At 43.3% G+C, this 27,643-nt stretch overlaps 1 protein-coding gene across 1 annotated transcript in view; it reads left to right on the top strand.

The window, feature by feature from the left end:
- The window catches only part of IFT140 (intraflagellar transport 140), a 106,108-nt gene that overhangs the window by 6,070 nt on the left and 72,395 nt on the right, over nt 1-27,643 (top strand). Inside the window, exons 3-11 of the mRNA XM_090277311.1 lie at nt 1,377-1,598; nt 9,925-10,046; nt 10,229-10,371; nt 12,359-12,534; nt 13,659-13,750; nt 14,307-14,413; nt 15,777-15,922; nt 25,987-26,190; nt 26,326-26,398. Of these exons, the coding sequence (XP_090133437.1) occupies nt 1,377-1,598; nt 9,925-10,046; nt 10,229-10,371; nt 12,359-12,534; nt 13,659-13,750; nt 14,307-14,413; nt 15,777-15,922; nt 25,987-26,190; nt 26,326-26,398 (1,285 nt within the window). The remainder of the gene's footprint in view (nt 1-1,376; nt 1,599-9,924; nt 10,047-10,228; nt 10,372-12,358; nt 12,535-13,658; nt 13,751-14,306; nt 14,414-15,776; nt 15,923-25,986; nt 26,191-26,325; nt 26,399-27,643) is intronic.

A 27,643-nucleotide genomic window follows, 5' to 3' on the forward strand; every position in this document is an offset into this window, starting at 1 on the left:
ATATTAGTCCTCCAGATGAAAGTGGCTCCGTGGCACTTCCTGAGGAAGTCCTTCCCTACCAGCCCCCCACACTAGGGCAGAACCTCTTGGTGTCTTGCCTGCCTCATCGTTGGAGGTCTCATTTGTGACGCTTGTCACTCTTTCACCTCTCCATAGATGGAAGTCCAGTCAGGGCCCCCATCTGCTCTCACGTTTGTCCAGCCCCAGCACCAAGCTTCCGTTGCATAGGTTCCTCCCTTCTAGGAGTCAGGCAACTCTCCAATATGTATGATAGAATTTCCTTTAGAATAAATTTTAAGTTCCAAAATAATAGCAATTTCAGACAAAATTTAAATTTTAGAAAATTAAAAAATACTATTACAAGTCAAAGTATATATTTTGTGTTTCTAATTGGTACAAGAAGAACTTTAGAGTTCCTAAATAATTATTAGAAGATAATGAGGTCACAGATGTAGCAGGTTTACGAGATTACTAGAAAGAGTCTGATAGAAATACTGGGAACAAATGAAATTAATCTCTATAAATATAAACACACATATTTATACCCTCAACCTATTTCCTTAGAAAATTTATGGGACAACTGTAATAGAACAACAATTTTTTAAAAATTCTAGAAAACTCAAGATATACAGACACATATTTCATTAGCTATCAGAGAAATGACATCATGTCACATAGCCTCTGGAAAACTCCGCTGTACACAGGTAAGAAAATGAAAGTAAATATGCAAATAACTTCTTAGTGTCATTCTGAAAATAACTGGCCTTGCTGACCCTGAAAAGTCTTTGGGAGTCATCTGACCACACTTTGAGAATATTGGGGTCAACAAACTTCAACAGGCCTACCACTTGTTTGACTGTGAATTGAACCAGCGACACTTAGCTCGCAGGTTGATGCTCAATTCACTGAGCCACAGCAGCCAGGGCTGTTTTTATAAAGTTTTATTGCCACTCGTTAAAACACTAGCTAGCCACTGAGCAGTTGTATATCATACTCCTTGATATTCCCTCACTTATCATGGGTATTACGTTCTAGGACACACACACCCCACCCCAGCGAAGTAGGAACCTTACATTTATGCTACACCCTTAAACCTATGTAACTTTAACAACATACATATACAGTACTGCAAAATCCCACGATATAGCGAAAAATCCGCGATAAAGTACACTGGTCATTATGGATTGTTGTGTGTTAATCTTATGCTTCATAGCTCAGCTGGGGTAAGATTGGTGTTTTTATGAAAATTAAATAGAACGGTTCTTTAATAAACAGCTCTTTATATCTTCTAGCTGATGTCCATTCCATTTATTAGCCAAAAATTCTTTGAGTAGCTGCCATTCTGTAATATGGGATTCACCTGTTGTCTGTCATAGGGTGAGTGTGTGCCTGATGCACATATTGAGAGGTCGTGCCAGATCACTTCCCTGTGCTGGCACCCAACGCGGCTGATCCTGGCTATTGGATGGGAGACTGGAGAAGTGATTATGTTTAATAAGCAGGACAAGGAGCAGCATGCGGTCCCCCCAACGCACACCACTGACATCACTGTCCTCAGTTGGAGCACCAATGGTAACTGCCTCCTGTCGGGGGACAGGGTAAGGAGACACCTGGTGACCGTGACTTCAGATCTCAGCATTTCCTTGTTTGTGACCTTAGGGACACACTGGGAAGGGAGTTAAAAACCAAATTATTTGAAATGTGTGGTTGCCAAATTCAGTTGATCTTGTCAGATGTCATGGCAGATTTTGTTTTATACTGGAAGCAAGGTTTGAAAATTTGATTCTACCATCCCACTCTATGGGAGGTCTATCATTTAAAAACTGAACTTTTCTAGATAACTCTATTCATAAAGATGGGATGAATGACTCAAGTACTGTCACTTTTATGGCATCGCTAAATTACCAGCTTCCCTGAGCATACTTCTTCATTACCTAGGAGTCCCTGTTCCTGATTGTCTAGTCCAGGGATTTTTAACCTGCTTGATTTTCCCCTCAGAACATGTGACAGTGTTTGGAGACATGGTTTGTTGTCACAGGGGAGGAGCGCTGCATTTAGTGAGTAGAGGCCAGAGATATTGCTCACATCCTACAAAGCCAGGACAGACCCCACAACAGAGAATTATTCCACACAAAATGTCAACAGTGCTCAGGATGAGAAACCCTGGCCTAGACCTAATTTGATTCACAAATATACAATAGGAACTTCACAGTATGTTCATTTATTACATCTTTCAGGTAATACTTTTACATGTTTCAAAGTTTAAAAGGTATGAAATGGTATGTACCTGGAAAAGCCTCTCCACCCATGCCCATCAATTTCCCCTCTCTACTCTCTGGCATCCATAGCTTCTTAAAGTCCCTCCAGAGTTTATGCAGGTGCACAGAAGCACATAAAAATGCATTCTTTCCTCAATTTCCAATTTTGCAATATTTCAGATCTTTAGAGGAGATGAAAGAATAGTACAAGCAACACCCATATACCCTTTATATAAATTCACTAGTTATTAACATTTTGACACATCTGCTTTCTCTCTTTATGTATCTATTTTCCCTGATTATTTGAGGGTTTGTCACAAACATCATACTTCATTCACCCTTAGGTACTTAGGCTTCGATCCCTAGAAACAAGGACATTCTCGTACATAACCACGATATACCTATAGGTTGTTAACTCAGGAAAGTGAACATTGATGCAGTACTAGTACCCAGTGTGCAGTCCATATGACAGTCTCTCCAGTTATCCCGGTAATGTTCTTTATAGCTGACTTTGTCCTAATCTAGAATCCAGTCAAGGGACATGCATTGTGTTTGGCTGTCATTTCTCTGTAGTCTCCTTCACTCAAGAACAGTTCTCCAGTCTTGTCTTCTCTCTCTCTCTTTCTCTCTCTCTTTTTTTAAATATGCTTTATTGATTATGCTGTTACAGTTGTCCCAATTTCTTTTCCCCTTGTTCCCCTCCACCCAGTGGCCCCCCCCCAGTTATTCCCCCCCCGCTGCGCTTAGTCCATGTCCATTGGTTGTGCATATAGTTCTTCTCAACCTCTTCCTGTCTACTCCACTCCCTCCTACTATGCTTCTTAATTCCTGTACCATCTTCCTCCCTTTTCCCCCTTCCCCTTCCCTGCTGACCTCCCCCAGTATGTTCCCCATACCTATAGTTCTTTTTCCACTCTCGTTGCCTATTTAGTTTGCCTTTGTTTCAATTCCCTAGCTTCTGTTGTTAGTTCTTGTGATGCAGTTTTCATTTTAATGTTCATAGTTTTGATCCTGTTTCTTCTAAACCAGTCCCTTTAACATTTCATATAACAGTGGTTTGGATCTAATGAACTCCTTCAGTTTTACTTTGTCCTGGAAGCACTTTGTCTGCCCTTCTATTCTGAATGACAGCTTCACTGGATAGAGTAATCGTGGTTGTAGGTTTTTGCTTTTCATTCCTTTGAATATTTCTTGCCAGTCCCTTCTTGCCTGCAGAGTTTCCTTTGAGAAATCAGCTGATAGTCTTATTGGGATCCCTTTGTATGTAATTCTCTTCTTCTCTCTTGCTGCTTTTAAGATTCTCTCTTTATCCTTAATTTTTGACATTTTGATTATAATGTGTCTTGGTGTGGTTCTCCCTGGGTACAGTTTTTTTGGAACTCACTGTGCTCCTGGACCTGTAAGTCTATTTCCTTCCCCAAGTTAGGGAAGTTCTGCTTCATTATTTTTTCACATAATTTTTCAATTTCTAGTTCTCCTTCTTCACCTTCTAGCAATCCTATGATTTGGATGGTAGCCTGCTTACAGCTGTCCCATAGGTTTCTGAGCCTCTCCTCATTTTCCTCACTTTTCACTTCCTCTTTCTGCACTGGCTGACTGTTTGTTCCTTCCCTATGTTCTGATTTGTTGATTTGATCCCTGGTTTTCTTTACCTCATTAGTTTTGTATGTGTTTTTGTTCATTTCAGCAGGACTAGCCTTCATCCCTTCCCCATTTTGTTTAAGATCTCCCATTAGGTCTGTAAGCATTCTTATAACCAAAGCTCTTAACTGTGCCTCAGAAAGATTTCCTATCTGCTGTTTCGTTAGATCAAATATTTGCTGTCTGGTCAGCTGCGTCACCGGGATCTCTATCATGATCTGTGCCATCCTGACAGTTTTGTGTTTACCTTTGCTTCCTGGACGGGGCTGTCACACCTTCTACGCTATAGCGGGCAGAGGCCCATGCCCTTGTCACTACCGGGCAACCCGTCTTACCACGCTCTGGCGTTTTCTGTGGGGGCGGGGGTCCAAGATGGATTCCTGCCGTTCACTCTCTGCTGAGAGACCAGGAGCCTCCTCCTCCGTCCTCACGCACTCCGGGCCTCTCAGTCTGAGGCAGTGGGGGGTCTGCCTTCCCCAGTGTTGGAATCGCGAGCTGATTGGTCTGGTCTGCAGCTGGGGGTGCTCCCCAGGCGCTTCTCGCCTCCCCTTAAATATGGGTGCCTGTGCTTACCACTGTCCCGCCACTGTCGCCGCAGCTACCGCCACGCGCACAGCTTGACCTCTCCTCCCCGGCTTCGCCCCTCCTACCCGTCTGGACGAGCACCACTTCTTTATAACTTCATACGTTGGACTTCCATGTAGCTTTATTTTCTGGAACTTCTTGTTATTTTTGGTTTTGCGGTAGTTGTATTCCTTCTTAGTTGTGGAGGGAGATGGAACTTGTCAGCCTAGGCCTCCATCTTGGCCAGAACTCTCTCTCTTTCTCTTTGATCTTTCATGACATTGACCATTTTAGGAGTCCAGGCTAGTTATTGTGTAGAATATTCTTCAGTTTGGATTTGTTTGCTTTTCACTTTAGATTAAACATTTTTGACCAGAGATATCACACAGAGGATGGATCCTGTTTCCTTATTATCCTTCCCTTTCACATAAGCGATAACGTGTGATTCTGTTCTCTTTTTCAGTTAATGCTGTGTCTTGCAGATCTCTCCATGTTGGTAAATAGCGAACGTCCTTTTTTTTTTTTTTAATACTACATGCACCATTTTTTTAAAAAAATTATTTATTTGTTTATTTATTTATTTTTAGAGAGAGGGGGAAGGAGAAAGAGAGGGAGAGAAACATCACTGTGTGGTTGCCTCTCACTCGCACCCCCAACTGGGGGCCTGATGTGCAACCTAGTAATGTACCCTGACTGGAAATCAAACCAACGACACTTGGTTCACAGGCTGATGCTCAATCCACTGAGCCACAGCAGCCAGGGTTGCAAATGTCCTTCTTTTAACATGTCCTTCTCTATATGAATGTACTATGATTTTCACCAGCCCCTGTTGATAAACATTTCAGTGGTTTCCAGTCTTGCTAAACAGACAGTGATGCAGTGGCTAACCTCATGCTTTTGTCATTTCACACATGTGGAAGTTTAGAGAAATTCCTGGAAGTGGGGTGGCTGAGCCTTAGGGCATGTGTTTGTGGTTTGGTGGATGTGTCCAGACCTCCTGCATGGGACTTGTGTCAGATCACACCAACTCACCAGCATGTGCTTTCTCACAGAGTGTTGTATCCAAATTCAGAATTTTGTCATGTTCTAGTTTGCATTCCTCTTGTTATTGACAATGAATATTACAAGATATTGTGATATTGACATTTTTTGTTCTGGTCTTGTCACTTGCCTATTCTTCTGTTAGTTTGTTCCTTTTCTCTGGATGATTTTTCTTTTATTTTTCTATGTAATTCCCAGTGAATGATATTGTCATGTCCCCGGATTCTGACTCCTTAGCGATCTTTCCCACCTCCCTGCTGTGGAATGCTCTGCAAACCCCTATGAGAGTAAAAGGATTCAAGAAAATTGAATTTCATTATTCTCATTTGACTGTATTATATAACAATTAACAAAGTAGATTAACTTAGGCATGAAACTAAACTCAGATATCTGCTGACCAAGTCCTATGAGTCAAAATATTTAGGAACAGAAATACCTAATCCTTCTAAGAAAATCTAGACTGTGCTGATTTAATAATGGTCTCAAGCAGAAAGAGAAGTAACAATAAATGAATGAGCACTTGGAATGCTACGCCACTGAATGCACAGGCTTGGCTGTGGGTCTTCTCAGCTATTCCACCAAAGACCCTGCTTTAGTTAGGTTTGTTACCAGTAAAACCAGCCCAGACTAGCTGAAGCAAGAAGGCACACTTAATTGGAAGCCATCAGAGTGTCCCAGGGTCTCTAGGGACAGGAGCACAGCTGACTTCAGGACTGTCTGGAACCAAGAGGGAGGTGCTGACAGATACGTCTGTCTGCTAGCTCTGTGCTTTTCCATGTACTGCCCTGCTACAGTTATCTCCCTCTCTCTGACCCATTGGATCCATGAAGCAGAATCTCTAGCTGATGAAAACAAAGGAAATCACCTGCTCTAGTTTCAGCTCCCACCCAGAGATCTGTCCCTCCTCCTTCTCTCTCAAATTCAGCTCAGGCCAAGTGCCCATATGTGCAGTAGTCAGCGGTGGCCAGGGAGGTAGGGAGATTCCTAGAAAAGGGACACTGGGCAGATAGCTGTTCTGCGAAGTAACTGTTAGCAGTTTTATCAGTAAAGAAATGGGGAGAATGTCACATGGACCAGTTCTTGTTTTCCCATATGCTTTCTCAGAGGGGAGTGTAGGATCCAGCAAATTCACACAAGGCAATGGGCAAGTCAGTTCTTACTGTCATGATAAACTATTAGAAAGCCTAGCAGGATGACCTGTACTTGGAAGTGCCAGTATGTTGACATTTGAATCTAGAACACTCTTAACTTCACTTCAGTTCCTTAATTCATTAAACTCTTGTTCTTCAAAAATAGAACTTGTTTCTCATTTTAGGGTTAACTTTTTTGAGAGCCTTGCTGTAAGAAATTACAGTGAAGAGAAAGCTCTGAACACAAAGAATTGCTCTGCAGGAGTAGTGAGAGGTGCAAAAAACATTTAGAATTGGGATGGGAAACAAAGGCTGCCAGAAAGGAGATGGGATATCTCAGAGTTCGCCTCTAGATCTCCACTTTGTGTTGCATTTCCAGCTGCTTAGCCAGAACCTGAGACAAAGCATGTTTGACTCATTGCATCCTTGGGAGTCAGTGGAGATTTAATTTGTGATTGTGGTGGGTTGCATCTGTCTGTCTATCAAAGCAAGGCCTGTACAATCACATGAAATCACTGCTCCTGATATATAGGAGCTCTGAACAACTTCATCCTCAAAACAACAGTCTAGAAGCCTGGACATGCTAATCATGTCCTGATTGTATTCAGGGACCTTGATTGAATTGCCAGTTAGAAGCTTTGTATACTAATAAAGATCTCTATAAAGTGAATTATTATGTTAAAAAAAAATAAGCACTGGATGATTGCACTTGAAGGGCAGAGCAGAGGGACATCTGTACAGATGTTTTGTAATCATAAAACACCATCAGACACATGGGATTCCACGGTATAGTTCTCTATGGAGGAGGCTGGGTGGCAGGGGAGGGAAACATTTTCATTTTCTAGCCTTGTCTTTTTCACTATGGAAGCATCATTTTTAAAACCATTACAAATAAATAAATAAGAAGGAAAAAATTACTAAACATGGAACTAACTGTACTACACTAATATAAGATCTAATAATAGGAGAAACTAGGTATGGGATTTCTCTGAACTGTTTTCACTATTTTTCCATAAATCTGAATCTATTTTAAAATTAAAAGTTTGTTTTAACAACTTAAAATGTCACAGTTGTTATCTCCAGAGAGTAAGGGTTGGAGGGGGCATAAAGAAGAGTTCTTCTATTTTTTTAAGTATGTTTTATTGATTACACTGTTACAATTGTCCCAAATTCTTTTCCCTTTGCTCCCCTCCACCCAGTACACTCTTCCCTCCAGCAATCCCATCACCTTAGTTCATGTCCATGGATCACACATATAAGTTCTTTGGCTTCACCCTTTCCTATATTATTCTTAACTTCCCCTGTGTATTTTGTACCAACCAATATGCTTCTTAATCGCTACACCGTTTCCCATTTCTCCCCCTGCCCCCTCCCAGCTGATAACCCTCCAAATGATCCCCATACCTATGATTCTGTTCTGTTTTGATTGTTTGCTTAGTTTGTTTTTGTTTTTATTCTTTTAGGTTCTGTTGTTGATAGTTATGAGTTTGTCATCATTTTAATGTTCATAGTTTTGATCCTCTTTTCCTTAAGTAAGTCCCTTTAACATTTCATGTAATAATGACTTGGTGATGATGAAATCCTTTAGCTTTACCTTGTCTGGGAAGCACTTCATCTGCCCTTCCATTCTAAATGATAGCTTTGCTAGATAGAGTAGTCTTGGTTGTAGGTCCTTGCTTTTCATCACTTTGAATACTTCTTACCAGTCCCTTCTTGCCTACAAAGTTTCTTTTGAGAAATCAGCTGACAGTTTTATAGGCACCCCTTTGTAGGTAACTCTCTTCTTTTCTCTTGCTGCTTTTAAGATTCTCTCTTTATCTTGAACCCTTGACATTTATGTATGATGTGTCTTGGTGTGGTCCTCTTTGGGTCCAGCTTGTTTGGGACTCTCTGTACTTTCTGGACTTGTATGTCTATTTCCTTTGTCAGATTAGGGAAGTTTTCCTTCATTATTTTTTCAAATAAGTTTTCAATTTCTTGCTCTTTCTCTTCTCCTTCTGGCACCCCTATGGTTCGGATGTTGGCACGTTTAAAGTTGTCCCAGAGGTTCCTATGCCTCTCAATATTTTTCAGTTCTTGTGTCCTCATTCTGTACCGGTTGACTGTTTTTTTCTTATGTACCAAATCATCAATTTGAACCCCGGTTTTCTTCCCTTCACCATTGGTTTCATGTGAATTTTCCTTCATTTCACTTAGCCTAATCTTCACTTCTTCCCTTCTGCATTTGCCATACTCAAGCATATCTGTCAAGTGAGCATCTTTATCACCAGTGTTTTGAACTCTGTGTCTGTTAGGTTGGCTATCTCCTCGTCACTTAGTTCTCCCACTGGGACCTTGATCTGTTCCCTATTTTGAGTCATACTTCTCTGTCTCCTCAACTTCACAGGTTACTGTGTTTGCCTCTTGTTTTCGGTACAGCTGTTGCACCTGTTACATTGTAGGGAGCAGAGCCTTAGGTATTCATCAGTAGGCGCAACTTGTTTCTCCGTGGTGTGGCATTGTATGTGGGGGAGCGGTCTGAGAGAGAACAATGCCGCTTGCTCAGCACTCGCCCCTTTTCCAGGCACATCTCCCACTTCCCATATAGGACTGGTGCCCCTCTAGCTGTTGCCCTGGTGTGGTTTCCAGAGTGGGTGGGTCTGTGAACATTCTAGGACCGTGGGGGCCCTCTAAACATACAAACTGCTGAGAGACCAGCAGTTTTTTCCGCCGTCCCAACCCTGCACCTGTTTTCACAGTCAAGCAATGAGGCTTTATTTTCCCTGGCACTGGAATGGTGAGCTGCATGGTCTGGTGTGATGCCAGGAGTGCTCCCCAGGTGTCCCTCCTGACTTTTATTAATGTGTGACTGCACTTTCTGCTGGCAGGCCACAGCCACGACAGCCACCGCAGCCCCTGCCCCCACCTCCACACCTTGTCCTCTCTGCCTGGGCTCTGCCCCTCCTGCCTGTCTGGATGAGTATTTCTTCTTTATATCTTTGTTGGACTTCCATGCAGCTCAGTTTTCTGGAACTTCTGGTTGTCTCCAGTTTTGAGGTCATTGTATCCTTTCTTAGTTGTGGAAGGAGACGCAGCATATACTCCTGCACCTCCATCATGGCCGGAAGTCCTGAAGAGTTTCTAGCCTTCATTGAACACTTTTGAATTGTTTATGTTTTTCACGATGCACATGTACTAGTTTTTTTTTTTTAAAAAGGAATAGCGTGAGTCGTTGCACAGTGTAAGTCTTGCCTTCCACCAGTTACTCGATAAGAATGTGTTTCCTTCACATGTGATGTTGGATTTTCCAGATTGGTGTCCTGGTCTTATGGAGGTTGGATCAAAGGGGCCGAGTACAAGGGACCCCCCTGCTGAAACATGAATACGGAAAGCACCTGACTCACTGCATCTTCCGGCTTCCCCCTCCTGGCGAGTAAGTGTTAGCTCACATGGTAGCCTTGAGTTTAAATCCTTATGGGGTTGGAAGTAGAGATATTGTACCTCCGACACTGGAGGGGTCATAGGAATGAGCCACTCTCAGCACATCTATAGTGACAGTACCTTCCTAAGAGGAGTGGCAAGAAATCTGACTTCCTGGGTCATGTTTACTTTCAGGGACCTTGTTCAGTTGGCAAAGGCAGCTGTGAGTGGCGATGAGAAAGCCCTTGACATGTTTAACTGGAGGAAAAGCGGCTTTGGAAATTTCTTGAAACTGGGATCTCAAGAAGGACTGTCATTCTTTGTCAGCTTGATGGATGGTGAGAAACTTAGTTTGGGATTCTAGGACATTGAATTTTAGGGGTGTCTGATGAGGATTTTAAAAAAATAGATGGTGTTTCTGTATAAAATAACAGGCTGTATGTATGCCAATCTTAGAGTGATACGTTAGCCAGCTGTATGCAGTTATTAATCCAGTATTCAAGGAATGGCTTCACTTGGTTCTGATTAGAAACAAATGAGCATTGTTTGTATTTGAAGGGTTTTCATGTGGAAGCTGTTGTCAGCAGTTACGTGCTCACTCTTACTGTGTGTGCAACACAGACAAGTCCACAGTCTTGAAAAGATACTTTTGGTGCACTCCTTTTATTAAGTCTGTATAATTGTGAAGTGCTTCTCAAGTGCCAGGTACCTGGCTAAGCTCTGGGAATAGAGCATGAACAGGATGGGTGGGTTTTTCTTCCAGCTTGCAGCCGCCAACCAGCCCTCGTGGGTGGTCCACATTAAGTGCGGCCTGTCTTAATTTAACACTACTCCTTTTTAGTGTAAATAGTGAGACAGGCTGCCCCAGCAGCAGCTGATAAATGCAGTGTAAAGTTAAGAGGAAAATAAAGTCTTTTACATTCATAAGAGACATTTATAAGTGTGTGTCTGCTGTGAGAAAGGCCGGAGAAGTGAGGCGTGCACAGAGGTGGGGAGGTTTGAGGAGCCTGTGTCACTGGCAGGAAGAAGATAGCAGATGAGAGCAGGAAGGGGCTGGGGGCTTTTGAGATGCTCTTCAAAGAGACAGCACTGAGGGAATTTGAGGAGGTCCCAGAAGGGACACGGAGTGTGCCTGGCGCAGTGGGGGTGCACGGGGACGAGATGCTAGTGCAAGGGCCCCTTAGGAAGGAAGTTGAAAACATGGCTGTATAGTTCAGTTTGTTAGTGCGTTGTCCTGATATGCCATGGTTGTAGGTTCGATTCCTGGTCAGGGCACATGTAAGAATCAACCAATAAATGCATAGATAAGTGGATAACAAATCAATGTTTCTCTCTCTCCCCCCACCTTCCTCTCTCTCTAAAATCGATAAACTTAAAAAAAAAAAGATGATGTGAAAAAGAGATGTGCGAAGGAGAAGATGTTGGCAACTGGGGGAGAGGTGTGCAGTGGGTGTCAGTCCTTCCTTGCAATTGGTAGCTGTGGGCTCTGAAGGGAAATTGTCCTGTACCTGTGTGTTTCAGCTTCCTTATGTGTAAAACAGACGTAGTGATAGAGTAACAGCTCGCTGGAAACATCAGTGAAGTTAATACACATGTAAGTGCTTAACACTGAGCCTGCTACAAACATGTGCTGAGTAGATGCTCATCACTGTTGCAATTAGCCTCTAGAGAACCTTGAATTTTTCAGTTAAATAAGATTTCAAGTCTATTAGGAATAAGATGAGAGGCGACCAGGAGGGTGAAGAGGCTCCAGAGAGCAACAGCAATGAATTGGATTCCTGAGAGTTTGTAGGAGGTTACACCCGCTGAGTTCAGAAGCCTGAGAAAGGAACCAGGAGGTCAGCAAGGGGGTTGGCATGCTCAGGGAGGGCAGGAGATGGAGGGGTTCCAGGCTGGAGAGGCTCTGCAGCTTAGGGCAAAATGGCCAACCAGCCATGCACAGAACAGGGGAGAGGGCCTGGTGGTTACAGGAGGTCACAGATAGGGCCTCGGTGCGTGGGTGATAGATGTTATGGGACTGAGATGAACAAAGAATTTTGAGGCTGAGAAGTCAGGCGGGTCATCAGTGTGAATGTTAGAATCCTGAGAGGTTAGTGGCGGTGGAACAGAGTTGGTGAAGGCAGCAGGAATCGAGGCTGAACTAAACCAGTAAGATGGGGCTTATTTCAGAGATGGCAGCCTGTAAGGTCATGTGCAGATGTTTTTAAAATTTTTTTGTTTGCAAATTTTATAACAAAGATGTTTATTTTGAGAATGCCCTGAAGTAGGTAGAAATGGCTGCTGGTGAGTGTCAAACTGCCTAGTGACTGTCCCTTTTGCCCTCAGGGACAGTGCACTATGTGGACGAAAAAGGCAAGACCACTCAGGCAGCGTCCGTAGACAGCTCCATCCGAATGCTGTTCTACCTTGAGAAGAGGGAGGCGCTGGTGGTGGTCACGGAGAACCTGCTGCTGTCCCTGTACTTGGTGACTCCTGAGGGTGAAGCGGAAGAAGTGATGAAGGTGGATGGAGGGGCAGGGCTCAGGCTGGGTTTCTCTGATATGATTAACCACCCTTTCCAATTCCTTAGCAAATCTGTTTCAGGGCCACTAACAGAGTACCATTATGTATTATATGACATTTAGTTCAGAGTGAGGGAAACTGAGAATGAAGGAGATATTTCTGGCATCACTGGACAGATAGTCTCTGCCCTCCATGATTGGTTAACTGGCAGCCTACAGACCTGGATGTGACAGAATAACAGCCCCACAATGGAATCATGTAGGAAGGGACATCACCCTGCCTTCTAGCTATGTGCCAACAAGGCATGGAGAGGGCTCACTTGCCATGAGAGCCTTGGGGATTTCTCCCCTATGTGTGTTCTATCACAGCTGCCCCTGAGGCACACATGCACCTAGTGGATGTAAATGATAGTCACTGTCCTTGGGTAGCAGATGTTTCACTATGGCTACTGAGACATACCTCGATGTCCTGCAAGGTGCCTCTTAGCATCAGCCCTGGGCTCTCAGCGCCAGGAGGACGCTGTTTGTCCTTGTATCAGATGTTGCTTTTCGCTGCCCTCCTGCTAGTTTCTTGGTGTATACCAGAGGAATCCATATTCCTTGGACAACTTTGAACTTTCCCTAAAGATACTCATAGATTTTAGAGTGGGTTGGTTTTTTGTAATCAATGCTTATTTGGTCATTTATGTATACTCTAGCACAGCAGTTGAAAACATGATCACTGGATCACATGGACCTGGGTTCAAATCCCCCTTGAGCCACTCACTGGCTGGTGGGCTCTGGGCAGGTTTGATCCCTGCAAAACAGTATGATACCTGCCTTGGAGGACACGGTGGTACCTGAACTTGTCTCAGCTTGGTAGTCACTTTAGAAATGTGCAAACTACATGCCATGTGCTGGGCAGCTGCTATTATTAACCATTTAATGTGCAAGAGTAATTGTCAGCTTTGGCTTGTGCACCCTGGAAAGTCGGTGCCTTTCCAAATGTCCTTAATCACCCTGCATTTCCTCCATTGGTGAGTCTCCAGAAAATCACTGCAGACCAGAGACTCCAGACTCACAAGCAAGGACACACAGTCTCAGCAACATGACATGCTTCTTTTGGGTTGTTTTTCGTTACACAGGTGAAGTTGAGTGGGAAAACGGGTCGCCAGGCAGACATCGCTTTGCTTGACGGCAGCCTTCTGGTGACCGCCATTGGGGAAGCAGCCCTCAGGTGAGATTTGACATGCCAGTCATTGTGTGATCAAAAGTCAGTCTCAGATTCTGAATAATTTTCACAAATTGGACACACCCATGTAACAGGTCCAAGATGAACGAACAGAACATATTAGAGACCCCAAGCATCCCTGCTCCTCACACCAGGGTGGAGCCTTCCTGATGTCTTCCTTTGGAGTTCCTTTGCCTGGTTTTGGTGAACTTGGTGTAGACAGAATCACGTGTTACATTCTCTTGCTTCTCACTGCTGTACTCCGTGTGATACTGGGGGTTCTCCTGGGTGCAGGTGGTTGCAGTTGCTTGCAGTTCCTTTGTTCTCGTTGTGACCCAGTGTCACACACGGACACTTTCATTAGTAGCTGCTCCCTTTGATTATGAACAGGGCACCAAGTAGATCTAAATGTAATGACAGCCTGCTTTTCATTTCAGAGTCCAAAGGGCCATGACTTTTTCCTGATTTTTACAGTTCACTCTGCGAGTTGGACAGGCCCCTCAGAGCTGAGGGCAGTGTACTGACATAGTCCCCTTAGTGGGCTTTCTTCCTTCTCTTGTAGATTCTGGGATTTAGAACAAGGAGAGAATTATGTACTGAGTCCAGAAGAGAAGTTCGGTTTCGAAAAAGGAGAGAATATAAACTGTGTTTCTTACTGTAAAGTCAAAGGTGAGATTTCTTGGGCTGGCATAAGGGAGAAAGAACCAGTCTCCAGTTTTGCTCTGTTGCAAAATGATGATGGTGGATATTCAAAGACTGGTAACTCAGTTATAACTATGTCAAGTTATTTGGATAAAGTCAGGACAAAAAGTAACAATAAAGCTTTTAATCCCACATGAAGGTCCAGAGTTTGGTCAAAAGTGTGACCAACGTGGCTGAATGCAATTGACCTCTGTGCTCTCCCAAAACCCCAAGAAAAAGACAGTGTGGGAAAATTTAGAAATATACGAGGTCTGTCCAGTTGTATCCATCCACATGCTATAAAAATAGAGACATTTATTGAAGAAGATAAAAGGTACAAGAAACATTGTACATAGGACTATGACACCTCAGTGGCCTTCAAAGTAGGCACCTTGGGAGCTCACACAGTTCTCTCAGTCACCATCAGCTGCCCTGTTGTATTTCCTGAATCTCATCAGTGGTCTGAAATCTCTTCCCTTTCAAAGGTGATTTTAGTTTTAGGAAAAGCCAGAGTCACAGAGTGCCAAATCTGGGCTGTAGAGGGGATGAGTCACCTGGGTAATTTGATGTTACGCCAAAAAATTCTGCACGAGTTGTGATGCATGAGCAGGCACATTGTGTGATGAAGCTGCCAGTCACCAGTTGCCCATAACTGCGGCCTTCTGCATCATCCTAATAGTTTCTGCAGAGGAACATTCAAGCTCAATGCCAAATGTGATGCAGATTTGTTGCTCTACTCAGTCATTTTGAATGTGACAGCCACACAGTACACATGCTCACTCAATGACATCTACCACCCCCACTGACTAGTACAGTCAAGTTGTCATTGTTCACGTATGAACATTCCAGTCCACTCTCCTTGTCTGCCAGGTTATATCCATGTCACGCAAACTGTGCTCATTATATTAACAATGGTTGGACTTTTTCTGGACAGACCTCGTATCTACATATATGTAAATGTATGTATGTATGTGTATATGTGTACACACACAGAGAAGACAGAATAGGAGATAAGCTAGAGTGGCATTTATTTTGTGCCTAATGAGAGCTAAGTGCTGTTCTAGCATTGAAGAAGCAGATTAAACGGGCAGATAGGTCTCTGCTCACCTAGAGAAAGAGAAGAACCAGCATCAACACCCACATAAGCCACATGCGCACATGTGCACATGCACACACTGTATTGCCAGGTAGTCATCAGTTCCTTCGAAGGAAGACACAGCAAGCGAGGGTTGGAGTTATTGGGCAGAGGGCTGATGTACTGATATTTCAGAGGAGAGTCAAGAGAGGAGAGCTTGCTGCTATTCTTATCCCTTTTCAAGTCAATGACTGTGAACTCTGTTTTTACCTGTAGGTCTTCTGGCAGCAGGCACTGATAAAGGGCGAGTAGCCATGTGGAGAAAAGTGCCAGGCCCCCACAGCAGCCGAGGAGTGGAGGGCAAAGACAGGTGGATCCTTCAAAACCCTACTGAGCTTGAAGGAAACATCACACAGATAAAGGTACAACTCATCCAGGGCATCAGAGGTACTCATTTTGTGCCCTGCAAAAGTGGAGGGAGTAATTGAGTTTGAACCTATTTTTGTCTGTTTTTCAACCTAAAAGGCTTTATAAAAATAAAGGCCTTTTGGAGTTCAGAATTGTAGACTAGGGATTATGAATCTGTAGTAATCGAGTATATCTATTTTCTCTATCTACCCATCCCTTATCTCTATCTTTCATCTGTCTATCTAATGTTAAAAACAACTTTATTGGATATATAACATGCCAAATGGTTTTTAGTATATTCAGTGTTGCAACCATCCCAGTAAATTTTAGAACAGTTTCATCACCCCAGAAAGAAATCTTACTCATTAGCAGTCACTCCCATTTTCCCCTCCCCTATCCCTATGCAATCACTAATCTACCTTCTGTCTTTATGGATTTGCCTATTCTAGACACTTCAGTGGAATCACACACAATATGCATGAAGTGAGAGTCCTTTCACTGAGCATTATATTTTGAAGTTTCATCCATATTGTAGCATGTGTTAGTATTCCATTCCTGTTTATGACTGAGTATTTAGTCCACGACCTGAATAGACCACATTCTGTTATCCTTTCATCCACTGATGAACATTTGGACTGTTATGAATTATGCTGCTGTGGACATTGGTGTACAAGTTTTTGTGTTGACATATGTTTTAATTTCTACTGGGCATCTGGTTCTTTTTAAAAAAAAAATTGTCTCCTTATTGATAGTCTGTTTGGAGAGACATTGTATCACACCTTCCTTTACCTCTCTTTTTTTTTTAAGTATATTTTATTGATTATGCTATTACAGTTGTCCCAATTTTCCCCCTTTGCCCCCCGTTCACCTGGTACCCCATTCCCTCCAGCAATCCCACCTCCCTTAGTTCATGTCCATGGGTTGTGCATGTAAGTTCTTTGGCTTCTCCATTTCCTTTATTATTATTAACATCACCGTTTATTTTATTTCTACAAATTATGCTTCTTAATCCCTGCACCATTTCACCATTCTCCCCATTCCCCCTCCCAGCTGATAACCCTCCACATTATCTCCATCCCTATGATTCTGTTCCTGTTTTACTAGTTTACTTAGTTTGTTTTTGTTTTTATTTTTTTAGGTTCTGTTGTTGAGAGTTGTGAATTTGCTGCCTTTTTAATGTTCATAGTTTTGACCTTCTTCTCTTTCTTAAATAAGTCCTTTAACATTTTCTATAATAATGGCTTGGTGGTGATGAAATCCTTTAGCTTTACCTTCTCTGGGAAGCACTTGATCTGCCCTTCCATTCTAACTGATAGCTTTGCTGGATAGAGTAATCTATGTTGTAGGTCCTTGCTTTTCATCACTTTGAATACTTCTTGCCAGTCCCTTCTTGCCTGCAAAGTTTCTTTTGAGAAATCTGCCGATTGTCTTATGGGAGCTCCTTTGTAGGTAACTCTCTTCTTTTCTCTTGCTGTTTTTAAGAGTCTCTCATTTTCTTTAGCCTTTGGCATTTTAATTATGATGTGTCTTGGTGTGGTCCTCTCTGGGTCCAACTTGTTTGGGACTCTCTGTCTATTTCCTTTGCCAAATTAGGGTAAAGTTTCTTTCATTCTTTTTTCAAGTAAGTTTTCAATTTCTTGTTCTTCCTCTTCTCCTTCGGCACCCCTATGATTCGGATGTTGGCATGTTTGGAGATGTCCCTGAGGTTCCTAAGCCTCTCCTCGTTTTTTTGAATTCTTGTTTCTTTTTGTTCTGGTTAAATGTTTATCTCTTCCTTATGTTCCAAATCGTTGGTTTGAAACCCTGCTTCCTTCCCTTCTCTGTTGGTTTCCTGTGGATTATTCTTTATTTCACTGTGTGTAACCTTCATTTCTTCCTTTATTTTTTATTTTTTCATATACAAGGAGTTTTCTGAGCATCCTGATAACCGGCGTTTTTGTTGCGGCTACACAAGCGAGACTGAACATTGAGGCAGTGTATAAAGCAGGCAAAGGTTTATTGCTGGCGGTCGGGCAGAGACCTGAGTCTCAAACAAAGCACCGACCACGAATGGGGTTTAGGGCAAGGCTTATATAGGGTTTAGCTCCTTCTTCGATGGGAAGCAGCCTTCGGAAGTGGGGGGGGGGGCAGGACAGTGCTGCAGGGGTGTCATAACAGGAGCAAAAGTTCGCAGGGCCATAAGGTTATCTCTGGTTGCAGCTTTTTAGTCAGGGTCTCGGCAGCCGTCCGTCTCGAGAGATGATGGTGTAGCTTCTTCAGAGTCTATCTGCACCGCCAAGAATGGCTGTGCAGTCCGACTCGGGAGTGACATGGTATCTGTCTCCTCCCGTGTTGAATCGACATCTTGCGATGACGCTGAAGCTACAGAGCCTGGGCAGGGTAATATGGAGGGTCTGCTGTTGCCCATGCAGCAGACCCCCCCTCTCTTCGCAGCTGAAGGGTCCAAGGGAAAGACGGAGTCGATACAGCTTGGGTTCAGGTGCGCCGCAGGAGTTGCCGGTGTTGACTACAACGTCAAACCGCCTTAGGGACTCCGGCTCCGGATTTTCTGTCGGGGTTTACTCCCTTAGCCTTTCCCCTGAAGAGGTATGCCGCAAGGCAGCGGAGGTTTTTTGGAGTCAGAGTTTTCCTTCTCTGATGTACCCTGACTGGAAGATCGAACCAGCGACACTTAGCTCGCAGGCCGACGCTCAATCCACTGAGCTAAACCAGCCAGGGCAATTTAGTCAGGGTCTAATTCTCTATAAAGCAACTATCTTCAAAAGACTAGATATACTGTAAAATATAACTTTACCAAGGTTATAAACAAGTCACAAGCAAGTGGAAGGAGGGAGGGGCTATGGGAAGGAGCTGAGCTGGGGTCTCTCAGCTTGTATATCATCCAGCAGCTATAACATTTCCCCCCTGACAAGACCTTTGCAACTTCTTAGCAGACCTTTGCAACCTTTTACAGAGAATAGCTAAAGCCCCTACATTTTGAACTCTGCATTTGATAGATTGGCTATCTCCGTTTCACTTAGTTCTTTTTCTGAGATTTTGTTCTGTTCTTTGATTTGGGCCATATTTCTTTGTCTCCTCAATTTAGCAGCCTCCCTGTGTATGTTTCTGTATATAAGGTAGAGCTGCTTTTACTGCCTGTCTTAGTAGTGTGGCCTATGTAGAAAAGGCACCTGTAAATTGTGTGGGACAGAGCCTTAGGTAATTGCCAGGGTGGGGCAATCCACTTCACTGTTTTTTGGCTGTGTGGTGAGGGCTCGGAGAGGGGACAAAGCTGCGCCTGGCTTTTTGAGGTTTGCCTGGTGCTCATGCATTTCCAGTCACTTCACTCCCTTCCCATGTGTGACTGGCGCCCTTCCAGCTACTGCCCCAGTGGTGAATCCTGGAGTGGGTGGGTTTGCATAGGTTGTAAGACTATGCTGGCCCTTTAAGCAATGAAAATCCAGAAGTTTCTTCCATCACCCCAACCTGTATTGGTTTTTATAGCCAGAGGTAACGGAGGTCCATCTTCCCAGTGCTGGGACCCTGGACTGTGTGGTCTGGCCCGGGGGGCTAGGATTGCTGGCTCCTGTTATCCTTTCCGTCCATTCTGCGGCTGCCCCCACCTTTCTGTGTCAAACCACCTCTCCGCCCATCTTCGCAACTCTGCCTCTCCTATCTATGTGGATGAATGTGTCTTCTTTAAATTTTTGGGATTTGAACTTTCATACAGCACAATTTTCTGATGGTTCTGGGTGTTATTAGTTTTGAGATCTGGTTGTAATTCTTTCTATGATTGTGCGAGGAGGTGAAGCCTGTCTACCTATGCCTCTATCTTCACTGGAAGTCTCTCACACTTTCCTTCACTTCTTTAAGTCTGTTTTCTTATAGTTATTTAAATATATTTATAATGGCTACATTGGCGTCTTTACGTTCAACATCTGGGCTCTCTGGTGGAAGTTTCTGTTGCCTTTCTTTTTTCCTTCTTCTGTTTTGCATGGCACTTGATATTTTGTTGCATGCTAGACATTTTAATTAAAATAGTTTGTCATCTCTGGGTTATTGACCTTCCTATTCCACTCACCTCCATGGCTTGTGGCTGTTGTTTGCTTGTATGTTTAGTGAGTGGCTGGATGGACCACTGTAGTGATACCTCTTTCCCTTCTAGTGTGAAGCCTCTGACATTGCTCTTCAATGTCACCAGCCTGGGGTATGTGCACAGTTAGTTACCCCCTGGGACACCAGTGGTTTCAGGGGGGCTCTCTTTGATTATTTTTCTCCTGACCTCTCTATTAAGCTTCCTGCTTCTGTCTAGTATCACAGACCATGGTAGGCCCCCCCAGTTGGCAGCTGTGTTGTTTTCTATAGTACCGTGGATACCGATGGCTCCACAGCAGGTCCAGTTAAATATAGGGAGGGTTGGTCTTTTAACTTCTGTGTCTGGGGTTTGTTATGATCCATAAGCTCCTCCTAGGTGTCTCTCTCCCTGGTGCTCTCTGGTAAACTGTCTGGCCTGCTGTTGATTTTGTTGTTCTCATGAAGCTACCAGCCTCCTCTAGATGCTTACTGGCAAAACACCTCCACTGTTTTTGAGTGTCCTTAGGCTTGAATGTACCCACATTACTACGGTTCAAATGAAGTCACTTCCTTTGGGGAGTGCTTCAGAGCTCTCTGTTCTTATGGACAGCATCTCCCTTGAGAAAAAAAACCTTAGCTCTTCAGACATTGGGAGTGGGGATAGTGGCCAGGTTCTCTCAGATGACACCCTGCTTTATGAACATGGAGTTGGGTGCCATAGCCTCTGGTCTTCTCAGATTGCCTCCCCTACCATGGAGCCTTTGCCCTGTGAGCAACATGGGGCAGGACTATGGGGGCCAAGTCTTCTTAGACTCCCACGCCTGAGAGCAGAGGCTGGTGGAAGGAAGGAGTCCTTGCCTCTCTGCCCCACTCACCTGGAATTGGCCTCTACAACACAGAGCCAGGGAAATGAGGAATGCTGGCAGTGAGCCCCTCCCAGAGGCATGCTGTAGCCCTCAGCTGGGAGCTGGAGAAGAGGGAGCCGGCATCTTGTTCACTCAGGTGGAGCTGCAGTCATGCTGAGCTGGAGGACAGGAGGAGGGGAGCAGAGTAGCTCAGGTGTCACAGACTCTGCTCTTCTTACCAGAATTCGTAGACTTTCTTGAATAAATGTTTCTTCACTTGCTTTATGCCCAGTTTCCAGAGAATTAGATGGTTGTTTCATAATTTTTACCAGTTATGCCTGTTATGGCCTCACAGCTCATTACCCTGTCATCCTGGCAGTCGTCTCTCAGATCTGCTCTGTTAATCTCTTAAGTTAAAATTTGCTTGATCCCATACTATGAAAAGGAAAATTTACGTAGTAAACAGTTTAGGGACACGTTATAGCAGTTTTGGGAATTTCTTTTCAGATCCTCCTCTCAGACCATATATAAAAATTGTTTATAGTTGAATTAACAAGTTCAATATTTTACAAATTAGGGCAGAATAACTGACTAAAATTAGCATAGAATATTATCAGATCTGTAGAGAAAATATAATTTTCTCAGATTTGAAGTAATGAAAGTCATTGCAAAGCAAAGATTAACAAATTTGAGCACATAAAAGCTTATTTAAAACTGGGCAATGGAAAACAAAACTAGAATTGAAGGAAAATCTGAGCTCTAAAACCCAGTGATATTTTTGTTTGTTTTTTAATATGGAGTTGACATGCAACTCTTGTTGATTTTGCTTTTCTGTGGAAGGAGGGAATCTTTACACAGTTATTTTTTAAATTTATGGATTATCTGTAGTAAAACCTTTGAATAAATGACATGAAGAAGACTGACATTTAAAAGAAAAATATTAAGTGGGCTCCTTCCAGAACACGCCCACACCTTTCTTCCCTCTTAGACGTGCATCCTTGCTTTTCTCCCCTAAACTCTAAGGGTGTCCATGAGACTGGCAACCAGCGGAGCAGTGGGCAGTGGAAGCTCATCCCAGGATAAGCCCCTGAACCTACCTCCAAGGCCCCCTTTCCTCTGCCTTTTCAATGAGCCAACAGCAGCCCACCGTGTCTCGCTTCTGTTGCTTGACTTTTACTTCCCAGTGAGTCAACACAGCCCAGTATGGCTCAGTTCTTTTCTATAACTTTTCTAGGGAGCCAGAGAAGAGCCCCACCCAGGCTCTCCTGTTGCTTCTTCTATCCCAAGCCCTTCCTTTGTTTCACTGTTCCTAGCTTTAATAAACATACTCTTAAAATCAAGCAAGAAAAGGAAAAATATTGAGAACTTTAATGGAAATGATAGAGATAATTTACCTAAGAGTAGTTAGTAGAATACATGAAAAACATGTGTACCCTCACTGGTAATGAAAGAAATGCCATTTAAAATAATAGTATGAGCCATGCTAACTTTCCTAAAGGACATAAGAGAAAACTGAGTAAACATTAGGTATATAATGTTCCTGAAAGAGAAGCCTCAATCTTGTTAAGGTGTCATTTCTTTCTTTTTTTAAAAATTCTATGTTATTGATTATGCTATTAAAATTGACCTGATTTTCCCCTTTTTCCCCTCCCCACCCAGACCCCCCCCACTCCCTCAGGCAATTTCCCACTGTTGTTCATGTCTGTGGGTCATTCGTGTAAGTTCTTTGGCTACTCCATTTCCTATAATGTATTTTACATCCCCATGGCTCTTCTGTAACTGCCTATTTGTACTTCTTAATCCTCTCATCTCTTCACCCATTCCCCCATACCCCCCTCCCATCTAGCAATGATCAAAGTGCTGTTCGTATTCATGATTCTGTCTTTTCTTGTTTGCTTAGTTTGTTTTTTAGATTCAATTGTTGATAGATATGTGTCTTTGCCATTTTATTGTTCATAGTTTTGATCATCTTCTTTTTCTTAAATAAGTCCCTTTAACATTTCATGTAATAATGGTTTGGTGATGGTGAACTCCTTTAGCTTTTTCTCGTCTGGGAAGCTCTTTCTTTCCCCTTCAATTCTAAATATCTTTGCTGGCTAGAGCAATCTTGGCTGTAGGTCTCTGCTTCTCATGACTTTGAATATGTCTTGCCAATCACTTCTAGACTGCAGAGTTTCTTTTGAGAAATCAACTGACAGTTTAATGGAATTCCCCTGTAGGTAACTTAACTGTTCTTCTCTTGCTGCTTTTAAGATTCTCTCTTTATTTTTAACCTTTGGCATTTTAATTATGATGTGTTTTGGAATGAGCTTCTTTGCCGCCATCTGTTTTGTTTGGGATTCTGTGCATCCTAGATTTGCATATCTATTTCCTTCACCAAATTAGAGACGTTTTCTTTCATTATTTTTTCAAATAGATATCCAATTTATTGCTCTTTCTGTTCCCCTTCTGGCACCCCTATGATGCAAATGTAGGAAAGCTTGACGTTGTTCCAGAGGCTGCTTATACTTTCCTCATTTTTCTTGGATTCTTTTTTCTTTTTTCTTTTTTTAATTTTTGACTTATTTATTGTTTTTCTATTACCGTTGTCCCACTATTTCCCCCATTGCTCGTCCCCACCCAGCCCACCCCTTCTCCCACAGTCAGTCCCCACCTAGATTCTTTTTTCTTCTTCTTGTTCTGATTGGTTGTTTTTTGCTTCCTTATGTTCCAAATCATTGATCTGGTTCTCAGCTTCATCCACTGTACTGTTGATACCCGGTAAATTGTTCTTTATTTCAACTAGAGTATCCTTCATTTCAGACTGGATCTTTTTTATGCTGCTTAGGTCCTCACTAAGTTTCTTGAGCATTCTTATAACCAGTGTTTTGAACTCTGCATCTGATAGATTGCTTATCTCCATTTCGTTTAGCTTTTTTTTCTGGATTTTTCCTCTGTTCTTTCATTTGGACCATGTTTCTTTGTCTTCTCAGTTTTGCAGCCTCCCTGTGTTTGTTTCTGTGTATTAGGTAGAGCTGCTTTGACTCCGTGTCTTGGTAGTGTGACCTAATGTAGCTGGTGTCCTGTAGGGTCCAGTGTCACAGCCTCCCCTAACACCCAAGCTGGGTACTTGCAGTGTGCCCTTTGTGTGGGTTGAGTACACCCTCCTCTTATAGTTGAGCCTTGATTGCTGTTGGCAGGTCAGTGGGAGGGATTTACCCAGGCCAGTCAGCTGCGAGGATTAGCTGTGACCACTTACTACCAACGTCCACCCTCCATGGAGGATCAGCTGTGCAGAGGCAGCATGGTGGTGCTCTGATGAGGTCTGTAGCTGTCCGCTGGGTGCACTGGCCCTGGGATTTCCTGGGTGGTGCAGGCCAAGGTCAGTCCCCACCTATGTTTTGCTTAGGCCACCTGGCCTGAGCTATAAAGCAATCTGAGATAGCTGTTACTTGTTCTGGGCTGGGAGATTCCCAGGCAAAGCCAAGCTGTGAGTCTAGGCTGACTGCTGCTAATGCCAGGCTTGGGGCTCACTGAGTCCAGCTATTGCTTGTTTGAGAAGATTTAGGAAATTGTGCAGCGTGAACCAAGACCAGCCATTCATATGAAAAAGCAGCTTGGGTCGGCCCATAAGTTGGGTGAGACAGAGTCTCTGGGGATCTCCAGAGTGGGGCACACAGTGTTAGCCAGGTTGATGGAGTCTCAGATATGGCACCAGCTTCCTGGCTTTGTGGTGGGAGGGTTTAGAAAAGGGACAATGACCTCTGCTCACCTTGATGCGAGACACTTCAGTTTCTCCCTGTATACCATTGGTACCTTTTAAGCTGCTACCCTAGTGCTAGAGCTCAGAGGGAGTGAGTCTGTGTAGGTGAGTCCATGTGTGTTGTTCTTTAGGGGAACTGCTTGTGATTCCAGCAGTTTCTTCTACCAACTCAATCCCTGCTGGTTTTTGCAGCCAGGAGTTATGGGACTTATCTTCCTGGCACTCGGAGGCCTGGTGTGGGGCTGGAACTCCTGGCTCCCAAGATATCCTTCCAGAATTTTTATCGGGAGGGATGAGTGTGGGACCAGCCTGTTCTGTGTGTCTGCCCCTCCTACCAGTCTGGATAGTTGTGGTTTCTTTAATTCTGTAGTTGTCAGACTTCCATTCAACTTGATTTATGATGGTTCTGAGTGATGGTTATTCTATATTTTAGTTGTAATTTTGATGAGGTTGTGCAAAGATGTGAGCCATGTCTGCCTATGCCACCATCTTCACCAGAAGTCCTAAAGGTGTCCTTTCTTCCCAAATAAATCTACCAATTACATGTACATGCAGTAAAAACAATGATTTTTTTTTTTCTGGGGGAATTCAACACAGTAATTCTTAACTCATCTGGGAGAGCATATGGTCAAGAAAAATATTTATAATCAATCAGAACATTTCTGTGTACTATACCAGAACATATCTTAAAACTATAGCGATTAAAACAGTAGTTACTCAGGGGTGGAAAAATATATCAATGGAATGGAGTAGGAAGTCCAGAAACAGATTTGTATAAATTTGGAATTTTAGTATGAGATTATGAATATGCCATTTCGTATCACCAGAGGAAAGCTGAATAATTTAATACTGTATGTTAATTTTGCTATGAATTTTTAAAAATATCCCTAAATGTAAAAGATGTTCAATCAGTCAGAACAGGCACAAGTTGGAAGAGCCATATAGGTATCTACCCACTGCATTACAATTCTGAGTGTCAGTATTTTTAAATTTTTAAAATTTTTTTACAAAGTATATATATATATCATATATATTTTTAATATATTTTATGTATATTATTTAAAATTAAAATATATATTTTATAATATTTTTAAAATAATTTTTAAAAGATTGTATTTATATTCTTAGAGGAGAAGGGATAGAGAAAGAGAGGGAGAAAAACATCTATTGGCTGCTTCTCTTACACATTCCAACTGAGAACTGGGCCCACAGCCCAGCCATGTGCCCTGACCAGGAATTGAACTGGTGACCTTTCAATTTGCAGGACAACACCCAATCAACTGAGCTACACTGGTCAGGGCTTAAAATAATATTTTAACAAAAGAAGAAATAGTACTTCGAAATTGTTCATGAATCCTCATATGTATAATGTTTTTCTGCCTGTATCTCTCCTTTGTTCTTCCCAACACTTTTGGTTCTTTCCAACATGGAAATGAAGTGGGGCTCCAGGAAGAACCTTCTGGCAGTGAACAACCTCAGCTCTGTGGTGATCCTTAGTGAGCAGGCCATGTTGTCACACTTCCACCAACATGTGGCCGTGGTACAGATTTCCCCAAGCTTACTCAGTGTGTCCTTCCTGTCCACGGGGGTGAACCACAGCCTGCGCACAGACATGCACATCAGCGGAGTGTTCGTTACCAAGGTAACTGCAAGGGTGACCTATGGGGTCAGTTGAGGGTCTTTAATGTAGGCAAAAGACCAGGACAGTTGTAGGGTCATTCAGAATGGTAAGGGGTCCAGATTGCAGGTTCCTTTTTAATTTCCATAATTCTTTTAGGATGCTGTTGCTGTCTGGAATGGAAAACAGGTGGTGATTTTTGAGCCTTCTGGAGCCACGTTACGAAATGCAGGTGTGAATTTCCTGCCCCCAACCTGCAGCAGAAGGGACTCATAGCACCCTGATTTATGTTCTCACCATCTAATGGAAGGGTGTGCTGGTACTGTGGTGTGGGCAGGGGGCTAGCTTAGGGCCATGGGGGACCCTCGTATCTGTTCTCATGCCTATGCCTATGTTTCCAGAGTCAGTGCTGCAGCTCTGGCCCTGAGCTGCCAGGACCTCAGGCCTCCTGGGCCACACCCTCTTGAAGCCCATCAAGCTGGTGGAGAAGTGCAGCTGGATCTGGGGCCAGAAAGCCCTTCAGGGCTCCAGGACAATAAAACAGCTCAGAAATAAGGCTTCACGAGGAGGTTGCTACACTCCCGACTTTTGAACTGATTCCAGACCACAGAGCAGTGAGCCCCATGGCATCTTGAGCAAGGCCATCCTCTGTCTGAAAATATCAGGATAGATCATCAGAAATGCTTCATCACTCCCAAATGCCTTTCTATGTCCCATTAATCTCTCTAACTCTGTGGTCTCCTGGGCTGCCTTTATCCTCCACTCTTCAGCACATGCCTGTATGAGTTTCCTGAGGCTGCACAAACTGAGTAGCTTAAGCAGAAATTTATTCTCTCGCAGTCATAGAGGTTAGAAGTCCAGAATCATTTCCACTAGGCCAAAATTAAGGCATCAACAGGATCGCACTCCCTCCAGAGCTCTAGGGAAGAATCTATTTCTTGCTTCTGGCTTTTGGTGACTTTTGGCAATCCTTGGCTTAGGCTCACATCATTCTAGCCTTGGTCTCCATTGTCACATTTTTCCTGTCTGAAATCTACCTCCCTCTTACTAGTTACACTTGTGATTGCATTTAGGGCCCACCCGGATAATCCAGGATAACCTCCCCATCTCAAGACCTTAATATCTTTGGCCATATAAACTAATACAGGTTCTAGGGATTAGGACATGATACCTTTGGGGGATAGCTTCCAGCCTGCACAATGACCATCAAGATGTGCTCCTCAGCTAGCTCAGTTCTTAACTTCACCCACCCTGACCTCGGCCCTCTCACCTCACAGGAGGACTTGCTATTACACTTTCCAAGGATGACCCCTCCATGTGTTTTGAATACCTCACGCCTCTCTGGGGATGTTTCTGCTGCTGGTTATCACCTCTCTCCCTCATATCATTCCCTGTTTTTCTTTTTCTCTTAATGCTTTGTTGCCTGAAATTCTCTTCTAACACTTTTGCTCTGCCTTGTATTGTGCTGGTAATTCAT

Source organism: Furipterus horrens, unplaced genomic scaffold (genome assembly GCF_987537825.1).
Source record: "Furipterus horrens unplaced genomic scaffold, mFurHor1.1.pri manual_scaffold_5, whole genome shotgun sequence".
Classification (NCBI taxonomy): Eukaryota; Metazoa; Chordata; class Mammalia; order Chiroptera; family Furipteridae; genus Furipterus; species Furipterus horrens.